Below are 11120 nucleotides of genomic sequence, written 5' to 3'. Positions count from 1 at the left end.
TATATATATATATATATATATATATATATATATATATATATATATACAGACACAGACACATATATATACTGTATTTTTTTGGTCTTTGTGAGTCTTACTAACAGGAGCATTCAAGTGATGCCTGCACATACTTCTATACTTACTTACTTCAGTTTATTACCTTTAATCTATAGACAGATATACTTAGAAAGTGTGAGAACCTATATGTCAGCACCTTCTGATTAATAATATTTCTGTAGATTTAGCAATAATAAACTTTTACCCTCTTTTTAACAAGTTACACTTATTCCTAATAGTAAGGGCATATAGGACAATTCTGGACATCTCTGGACAGTAATGTTTTCCTCTTTTATTTCAGATTGGTATATAGTTACATAGTTGAGATACAAGAATACCTTTAATGCAGAGATGGCTGTAATAGTGTATGAGAACTAAGAGTGTTGTGTGTGGTCTGGAAGAATGTAAGGTGGTGGGCCCTGGATTTCTACACAGCTAATGCTTGTCTGTTACTATCAGGTTTCTGAATAAAAAAATAGGATTGGTGTACTCATCTGGATTAGCGTTAACCACTCTTCTGCGAATAGTCTTTGACTACGCTGAAAAGTATTAGTAATTTCTTTAACATTCCTTCTTTGCTTTTTGGCAGAGAGGTGATAAAAATGTGTCCAGTTTAGATTGCGTTGGTGTATCTACAGAGCTCCTTTCCAAGGTGTAAATCCATCTTCTGCTAACGAGCCTGTATATTAACATTTCTCCTGAACACATGTAATCTGACTCTCTCTGCAAAGTACCTTACACATTATTATATGCAGTAAAAAGGTGACTGAATTTCACTATACTGTCATGGGAAATGTCAGGCTTCTGTAGTTCATAGTCACTGAGGTTGTATTGTAAACCTGTGTTGGGTATGAATATTAAAGGAGTGCATTAGCTTTATATATATACATATATATCAATAAAACATGCCTTACTTTTACATTTCAATTCATTACAAAAAAATTGTTTATACAGCCTACTATGCTGGAAAAGATTACTCCTAAAATAGAATACAGAATACAATGATATTCCTACCAACACAATGTGATGTCTTTATCAAAAAAGGTCTGTGTTTCTGGAGGCTCTTTTGGGGAGTGATATGAATATTTTTAGCATTGTGCCGAATTAGGATGTTCCTTCAGTCTATTACTGGGAAACAGCCATTTGGAATGATGTGTTTTTATCGATTTCATCCAATACAAATTCTTTCAAGTATTTAAACTACAGCATTGGGACTTCTTACCTTACACCCAACCTGTCAAAAGTCTGTTAGCGTTGACCGTGTTTAGGCAAACTCCCAGACCAGTCCTTCTGTTCAAGAGGATTACAATCAAGACCTGCTCTCCAAACAGAGGCATTTACTGCAATTATTTTATTTTAACAAAAAAACTCAATTTAATTTAATAAAATACATTTCCGGCTCATCAACACCGTAGCCCTTGGCAATTGTAACATGTATGACTTCAGTTTGTTCAATGTGTACATGAGTATAGCCCCACCACCTGTAAACTGTTAAGACAGATGATTACTGTGATTGTTGAGCCAGTGGATTTTGATAAATGCCTTCTTATTTTAAATACAAATTGTATTAAGTAATTACCAAGCAAAATACTATGTTGAGGTATTTTCTTTCCATTAATCTTGACCTCATCTGTAATTATTTGGAAACAGAAGAATTTAATGGACTGTATTTTCTTTTTCTTTGTTGAAACATTCAGTAATGTCTGTTAGTTTTAGGAAGGGTTTAGAAGTCTTTATTTGGTGTTTTGGCACATTCAGAGGAAACATATTTAAAACAAATTACTTTTTCCCTACAGAATCGCAAGCCTCAGAAAGGCTATTGGTATTTTGAAGGAAAGAAATGTGCAGTTTTTCACCTAATTGGTTTTCTGGCCATGGACTCATGTGTTGTCCTCTAATGTTTTATTTGTACAAGAACACATTATATTATTAATGCTCAGTTTTAGATTTGGGTTATGATGATGACATTTGTGTTTCTGCTGACTTGTGAAGATTTATGAAAAGTTACAGAAGGTTATTCTTAAACTCAGAAAAAAAAACTTGAAATTAGGTTTCCCTTGTATGCAATTTCTACTCCCTTGCTTCTAAGGAAGGAGAATGGTGATGACTACGTAATGGATAAAATTCATTTGTGCATAATCATGCCCTTAGGCTGTACATTTCATGTGCCAAAATGTATGTCATAATACACACGCATGGAAAAATTATACTATAAGCTTAAAATATTTGAATGATGAGGGTGAGTAAAGGCAGATGTGTAAATAGGACACTTATTTCAATTCTCTCCTATCTATTATTCTAAAGATACATGCCATTCGCTTGCTTTCAAACTATTGTGAAGGTACCATAGGTGGTCAACTCTCCTATTCCATATTTCATTGGTAAATCTATAAAAGATTCACAGTGATTGTTCAATCAGACTGTAAAATATATGTCCATGATGATTGATTTGATGATTTTGATGTTTCCAAAATAGATTAGGTACAGATCATAGATCATAAGAGATTTCAATTAATGTAACAGAAGACCCATTGTAGTATAAATTTATAGTTTCCAAAGTGTTTACATGTTCAGAAAAATAATTAGGTTTGAGATATATTACCTATATTATGCTGACAATGCAAAAATGAATAAACATTAAAATAAACATTCTTTAATTAGAGTTACTTAGTGTTTTGTTCCCCTCTTTAACAAGGGTATTGGACAAAAGTATTCGTTAACACTTACTGCTATAAAGTGATTTAAAACAAAAGGCCTACAAGGATGGAAACCTAATAAAATTAGTTATGCTCGTACATATATAGTTATTTTCATGGTGGCTGGGGACATTCCCTTTTTCATAATCATAACGTGTTAACCCTTAAGCTGCCTATTATTTTCCATAGTCCTTACAGGGGACTAAGCAACTGCTTCCAATTATCAGCTCATGAGAACATCATGCAAGGTGACCTTGTAATTCTGACCTTTCGCATACCATAGCAGAATGGTTTTAACATTACAGATCACCCCCCCAAAGACAATAACTTCAACATGGCCATGGGGAAACAAAATGAACACAAGCAATATCTTATGACAGGTTGTTATTACAACTTGCTTTCTTTCCAAATCTTTGAGTTATTCAAAAGTAAAAAAAAAGAGTTCTGAAATATTGTACCAATCAGGACTACTGTTATGAAGTTTGCAAGTGCTGTAAAGCACTGTCTACTCTTTCAAGACTAGAGAACAAGCACATAACCTGAAGGAACTGTTGCAGGGTATATACCATGTGTGGATCCCCTTGAGAAATAAATGTCACTTACTGGAGGTGATGTATGGAGGTAAAAATTGCATTGGTCTCATAACCTGGTCAATGTCTTGTGGTTTAGGGAATTGTTTGTTCTCACGTTCTGATATTCTAGGTGAACACCAATTGTCCCGGTTTAATTTTCAATGTAAATGTATTAATTGCACAAATTGCAGAAAAGATTAGTGGAGTGGTGGTTGCATTTTGCAGTTTTGGAACAGATTTATCCTGTAGGCACTACGTGGTAGCACCAGGCTTTGTAATACATAGAATCTGTTCTTTGCCAGTGTTAGTAAATTTTGACGGTATGCCAGGTTACTGTCACAAAAAAGCAGCGGTTTACTGGCTTCCTCTTGGACAAGGACTTAATAAAGTGCACCTCACATTATTGTGTAGTGGTTATGGTGGGATGTAGGTGTTTCAAAATTATGTCGTTTATTGCAAGGCTCATGTTCACATCTTCCAGGATCAGCTTTCCTTGAGACTCTTAGAATTGTGTCACATGAAATCTTGAGACAAAGAAAGTTGGTTTTGGAGGATTATCCTTTTCCAGACACTATGATTGCATGTCTGAACAGACAGCAGTATCTGGTTAGTGACCTTATTACATATTGTCTGCAAAGATTTGTTCTATGCACCTTTGGATTTCCTTCTGTCTTACCCCTTGCTTTCAGTGGTGTGTCCTAGCTCATATGGCGTTGAAGGTAGGACAGTACTGGAATAGCTATGCTCCAACAACTGATACCACGGCTGTTCAGAGTACTTGTAGAGAGGATGCAGCACACACAGCTACAGTTAAAGAAATTCTAGGATTTACTTTAAATACTGCCTTGTTTGCTTTACCTAACTACTTACTGCATTTATGGCTCTAGCACTAATTTTTGTGAATGGGTTTTATATAGGTTATAGCAGGATAAGGTTTGGTAACAAAGCATCAGAATGACATGAACTGTCAGTCACATTACATGATCTGGATAGGAAGGGTGTGTGGTCATGCCTACACAATACTTTTCTCCTCGTTGTAGACTTGAAAGCATGTTTATACAGCAGCCAAGGGTCTGGGTTTGATTTCCCAAAGTGGAAATGTACGATTTCTCTCATTCAAGGTTTACGTACTAGTCATTGTTAGCTTTTAAATGTTGCTGTGGGGCTATGAATCACAAATCAAGTTTAACTGTAGCCCCACTATTCAATATCCACTGCAAATAGCTGAAAGCGTTTATATTTCATTGTAACAAATAAGCACACTTTCAACACAGTTAATTCTCCAGTAAACATTGCCTGTTCACTTTGCACTCAATTTTACAGAGGTTGGCCCCTTTTTTGGTATATGCCCTGTATAGGGGGAGACAAACCATGTCTAATTCTCCTTTCAAGGACAAAAAATACAATAATATGTTACACAGCATAATGTAGATACAATTTTCCACTGATTGTATAAAATATGTACTTATTATACTTACATCCCTCTCTGCCCTAAGCCTTATTCTACAGAAAAACATTTTTTTGGAAAACATCCTTTATAATGTACAATGAATACATCCATAGCTAATTAACTATGAATTTGACAGAAAGTTGCTTGGGGGAAAAGTAGAATTTGGGGCAGGTTAACAACCTGTGATTAGTGTGTGTGGAATGCCCTATAGCCATGCAGCATTCCTTGACTCAATGAACATTTGCATGGCCCCAGGATGTACATTGTGTCCTGCAATATGCAGCTGTGCTATAAATGAGCTAGGCATGACCCCAACACATTGAAGGCTGCTGTATAACATTTTAACCATTTGGCAACCAGAATCTGACAGTATACAGCTCATGTCACAATAGCAAGAAGTCTCGAACCAGTTAAATAGGGAACTTTATGTTTATGTGTCAGACAAAATTATATGAAGTGTTTTTGTTTATAGTTTTGCTATAATTATGGCTTAGAAATATAAACTGTTCTGTGAGTGTATGTGAATTTCACCCTACAAGTCTTGCTGTTGTTCAGTGTATGTGAACTCTAACCGTGTGTCAAAGGGTACCCATAGACTTCCTAACATGAATTCTTAGGACATCCTAAAAGAGGAATTACCACTAGAGCAAGACGGTGATGGTAAACACATATGCTTCACATACATTACTTCTTTATTGGCATATTACAGTGATGATCAAAATGCATGGACTTTAGTAGTTTTGTATGTCAAAGTCTGCCACCTTGATGGTTAAGGTGTGTTTGTGGTTGTAGCTGTTTTTGTATTAATATTTTTTTCACTCATTCCACAGTTTGAATAAAGGGGCCAGCATTTAGTGCACACACACACACACACACACATATATATATATTTATATTACAGACCAGATGGCTTTCCAAAATCTTCTGTGTGTCTGTGTTAACTTGTTAACTTGAGGTTTTACAACACAGTGATGTAAATTATTCCACTAATGGCAATCACCAAAACAAAAACTTAACACATCAAAACAGCAAAATTGTCAAATTATGTCAACAAGCCTAAAATTTCTTGTATGAGCAGAACTCTGTATTCCCAACACGAAATTTGTATACCTGCAACACCTGGGTAGTTATTGTGGTGCATAACTAGTACACATATACTCTTCTGTGGAACATAATTGTGGTATTGTTTGACAAGTAGACATCTGTAGCGTTACGCAAGGAATGTTGTTAAGTGTGTTTTTTTTTCTCCATTCAGAGATGACTACCAAGAAGATGGGTTCTGTCAGCCCTACAGGGGCATCGCCTGTGCCAGATTCATTGGAAACAGAAGCATTTACGTGGATTCCCTACAGATGCAGGGTGAAATTGAAAACCGAATTACAGGTAAAAAAAAAAAAAAGCAAATGAACTCTTATACATTTATTAGAAAAAAAAAGGTTTACAGAAATGTATAAATGGTATCTGTGTATTATGAAAAAATGCCTGCACTGCCATGTTGATACAATTATTATTTACATTTGTATATTAAGTCAGGGATAGCCAGCCAAATAGCATTTTATAGGGGATCAACAGTGGCAGCCCACATATTCTGCCCCTTAAGGTTTTCTTGAGACTGCTTTTACTGTAATGCATTGTGGAGCCAATATCTAGAATGGCACCTCAACCCACAACTGCAACACACCATTATATATTTGTGTGTTGTAGTTCACTGCTATTGTTTTCAAAAACTGCTGCAAATAATTTTTATGTCTGAGGTTATGTATTGGCAGCCCATTCTAAATGAATTACTGCATGTAAATAAATGTGCAGTAACACACCATTACAGACCAGAAGAGCGAAGAATGGGTTTAATGTAAGCTGCATGCTCTGCCTATTCCTCCTCCCTGTGGATTCTGTCACTAGTTGGCCCTCTAAATCCGTCATGTAAATATACAAGAATCTAAATACATTGTGCTATTTATTACAGGGATACAGGGAACTATGCAGTTTATAAAAGTAGTTTTAAATCTATTGAGATCTTTCTGTATTCAGTAAAAAGAAAAAATAAATATTTTGTGGTTGTGTATAACCCAAGAAGCCAAGATCCACACAATTCTGACCATTTACCTACTTTTCCCTTATTGTGCCTAAAATGAATAGTGATTATAAGTGCTCATCTTAACACACTACACTTAGTAGGGAGTAGTTACGTTTCTTCATGGAAGTTATTACAAGTAGTCCAGGGCAGCGTCATGATGGAGATTTAGTGTTATTGTTTGGCGCCCTCTAATGTTAAAATCAGCATAAAACACTCATTTTCATTTTTACATGAATTTTTTTTAGGTTTAGTGAAGTTTTTTAATGAAACATTTATATTTAAAGGTTAAAGCTAATGTAGAAGTAGTTGTATTGTAGTGTAATGCAGTAGTTCCTGTTTTTAAAAGTATTATTTATTCTGGTGCTCTTGCAGTTATTAGTTACATGCAAATTTTTTAAACATGATGTCTCACATAATAATTACATATTGAACAAATAATGTAAGCAGGTGATCTTTTTTTTATTATTATTAATATTATATTAATCTTTCCTATGTGTTAAAACAATTTAGATGTAGGGTGTTCTGCTGTAACAAAAGTCTAATTTAGGGCTGTAGAAATAAAGAACAAAGTAAGTCTCCTGTAAGGCAGTCTAAATAAGTATCAAATCCAGTTACTTAGTCAGGCACAAGCCTAATAAAATAAACTAAAATTCCTCCTTTACCTTGACTATCTAATCCATATCCTCATTCATTTATTTATCAGACACTTTGCCCCTCCAGACACTGCAGCACAAAGTGGGGGGAATTAAGCAGCATAGGCTGTTCTGGTAGTTCAGAAATGTGAGCAGGACTAGCTGTGGGCAGTTGCTGATTGCAAATTGTTTATTCAGATTGTAGTGCAAGCTGTGCAAGCCTCCATGAATGTGACAAAACTGTTTTGAATTCAGGAGCACTACAGAATTGTTACCATCCAATCAAATGGAATTTGCATTAGCTGGATTTACTGGCAGAATCAACACATATTTGTAGAACATTGCAGGGTTTCAAAGAGAAAACTGTAATTGAATGGCTGAACACTGTTTTAGCAATCTACTAAATCTAGCACAAAGTGTTGCTTTTAGGGAAAGCTGAGTTAACACAAAACATTTGTAGTTTGGAACTCTGGCATGGAAATGATTATGTTCTGAACATTTACTGGGCAATTTGAAATCCACATTTAACAGAAATATTTTTATTTGGACTGAGTCCTGTTTTACAAAATGTTGATAAGTTGCTATTTTCTTCCCAGCTGCATTCACCATGATTGGTACATCTACACATCTCTCAGACCAGTGCTCCCAGTTTGCCATACCTTCATTTTGCCATTTTGTATTCCCACTTTGTGATGAGCGCTCTCGAACCCCAAAGCCAAGGGAGTTATGTCGGGATGAGTGTGAAGTACTGGAAAAAGACCTGTGCCATCAGGAATACAACATTGCTCGCTCCAATCCTCTTATACTCATGCAGCTCCACCTCCCAAACTGTGAAGAACTGCCCCTGCCAGAGAGCCCTGAGGCTGCAAACTGCATGCGAATTGGAATCCCAATGGAGAGGATAAACAGATGTAAGTTGTTGTTTTTACCCAGTATGCAGCTCTGTGTGTGTGGCTGTCAGACATCTTTCTTTGATTATGAAGTATCCATCCAGTGTCCTGGTTCCGATTTGCACTATGTGCTGAACCTAAGCATGGGTGCGAGGTCATAGGTGTAATAGGACCATTCATGAAAGTGGCATCTCCCAGCAAGCTCTGCTGGATGTCATTGGGGCCCACATAGAAATAGTTTCACTGATTAGTATGAGATAATGGATCATGTTACAAAAAGAGACACATTATCTGCCTATTGTTTGTAAATACTCTTCAAAGACAGCTTGGCTGATGTATAACATTGTCTGTTTCTGTTCTGTGGTTAGTCCTCATGTTTAGCATGTGTAAATGCCGTGACACCAGCACCAGATGTGCAGGGCTAATACACAATCCAGACCTAGCTGAAAGGAGAACCAGAAGACAGAGTTTTAGAACAGCAGCACACAGATCTGTCCTGGGGCTCAATGGAAGGCCCATTTGATCATTTTATCAGAGCTGATCATTTTCAGTTGTACATCTGCTACTAGCTCCTATTAGTTTAGAGGTACATTGTACAAAGCCTTTTACATATGCTTTTTTTAAAAAAAGCTTTCTGTTTATTCATGACCCAAGGAGGACCCCTAGATCGATAACTACATATGGAATTTACTGATGTGAGCTAGAAAAATCTGATGCCATAGCAAAAATATAACATTTGCCACCATGGGACATGAAGCCTGTCAAGTCAAAATAACTTAAACTGAGCAAATGATATAGAAAATGATAAGCAGATAAGCAGAGAAATATGTATCAAAACAACAACCAGAAGATCTAGAGAAATAAGTATCCTAAAATAAAATAATTTGTAAACTTCTTGTTTCTCTTCTTGTTTGTTATTCACTGTTCACAATTACAGGATGAGTGGGGAGAGAGAGGGGCTAAGGACAAGCTTAAGATTCTACAGGAAATGCATATATATTCAGCTGCTTTTTTTCTATATTTTGTGATCTTTTTGTCATGGGTTATACAATGCTGGTAACCATCTTCTTATTTATTTTAACAGTTCCAGTATCAGTGAGACACATACAACATTAAAAATCTGAAAAGAGTTTTAATGTTGTCACTCCACTAGAATAAGTGTTTTTGTTGCTGACCTTGTCCCTATTTAAGAAAGACCCCCTTCCATTTCTGTATTTACCGGCCCTGTCACTGGGACAGGAAATGAGGGGAAAATTCACCAGGAGGGAGACAGACATCAGCAAAGGTTCTTATCCTTCTCCACCTTACCCAAAACAAATTGGGTGTTGCTGGCCTTTACTTAAGTAATAGTTATTATATTAAACCATAACCCTTTGTATCAGGCGAATTATTACTGACAACACAATGCTAAAAATGTGAATAGTCAAAAATATACACAAACAAATGTTTGTATAATTACATGTGAACAAATCTGTAAAAGTGTATATATTACGATCCATGCTGTCTGTGACAAACTTCCATTGCTAACGTTAGAATTATTTAAAAACCAAACCACACATATATTTATATATACAATCTGCAAGGCATCTACTTACGGCTGAAAAACGTGACTAGGGCATGTGCCAGTATGAAATGTCTGTTTCTACTTCTCACGTGAAAAAATAATGCTGTGTTATTTTTAAAGTTTGTGCTATAATTTAATTAAGTGCCTTTGTTTCTTTCTTCAGACCAGCAGTGTTACAATGGAACTGGTACAGATTATCGAGGGTCAGTCAGTGTAACCAAGTCTGGACACCAGTGCCAACCATGGAACAGCCAGTTCCCACACAGTCACCAACTTTCTGCTGCAGAATATTCAGAAATTGGTGGGGGGCATGCATATTGTCGTAACCCTGGGGGCCAAATGGAGGGACCTTGGTGTTTTACACTGAACAAGAATGTGCGAACAGAGTTGTGTGACGTGCCTGCTTGCCGTAAGTATTGGCATGAAGAAATCTGTCTGTAAACTTTATTGGAAACGTTCCTGTAAAGCATTTTATTTTCTGTTTGGGTATGGGGGTATGAAAGCAGTCCCTTATGTTAGAATGTGTCTAGCTTGGACACCCTGCAAGTAGCAGAAGTTCTTGTTTAAAGCAATCTCTGGGCCAATGCCAGCTTATTAGGGATGTACCTTCATTTGACTGTTGTGCTGCCTATTTGACTGGATAGGTAGCCTATCAGCCAGTCTATCAACGTGACAACACTTCTGTTACTTGTAAAACAGTGCATCAGAGCTGTTCTCGTGAAACAAGAAGCTTGTTACTAGCTATCTCAGCTTAAGAATATTTGCAACAAATTCATACATAGTCCCTGATTTATTAAAGTTCTCCACGGCTGGAGAGAATACACTTTCACCAGTAAAGCTGGGTAATCCAGCAAACCTGTAATGGATTTCCCAAAAGTCAAGCTATTTGTTAGCAAATGTTTTCAATCCTGGACCAGATCCATTCCAGATTTGCTGAATCACCCAGCTTCACTGATGAAGGTGTATTCTCTCCAGCCTTGGAGAACTTTTTTAAATCAGGGCAATAGTGAGAGATGCAAACATACTCAATAATAAAAAAAGACATGTCTTTCAGGTTTACATTTAGGATCTAGTGTTTTTGCCATCAGAAGACAGAAGCAATTTACACACAGTATGCCACTCTCGTTTGCAGTATACAGTTTTTGTAACCAGTATCTTATTGTTTACAGGTAGCCGTGATAA

General features: G+C 36.3%; 1 protein-coding gene across 1 annotated transcript in view; it reads left to right on the top strand.

Moving 5' to 3' along the window:
• ROR2 (receptor tyrosine kinase like orphan receptor 2) overlaps positions 1-11120 on the top strand; it is a 79201-nt gene that overhangs the window by 64178 nt on the left and 3903 nt on the right. Inside the window, exons 5-7 of the mRNA XM_072415051.1 lie at positions 6031-6158; positions 8081-8395; positions 10102-10347. Of these exons, the coding sequence (XP_072271152.1) occupies positions 6031-6158; positions 8081-8395; positions 10102-10347 (689 nt within the window). The remainder of the gene's footprint in view (positions 1-6030; positions 6159-8080; positions 8396-10101; positions 10348-11120) is intronic.

Source organism: Pyxicephalus adspersus, chromosome 6 (genome assembly GCF_032062135.1).
Source record: "Pyxicephalus adspersus chromosome 6, UCB_Pads_2.0, whole genome shotgun sequence".
Classification (NCBI taxonomy): Eukaryota; Metazoa; Chordata; class Amphibia; order Anura; family Pyxicephalidae; genus Pyxicephalus; species Pyxicephalus adspersus.
The sequence above is the reverse complement of the archived record's forward strand: the minus strand, read 5'-3'. Positions and strand labels throughout refer to the sequence as shown.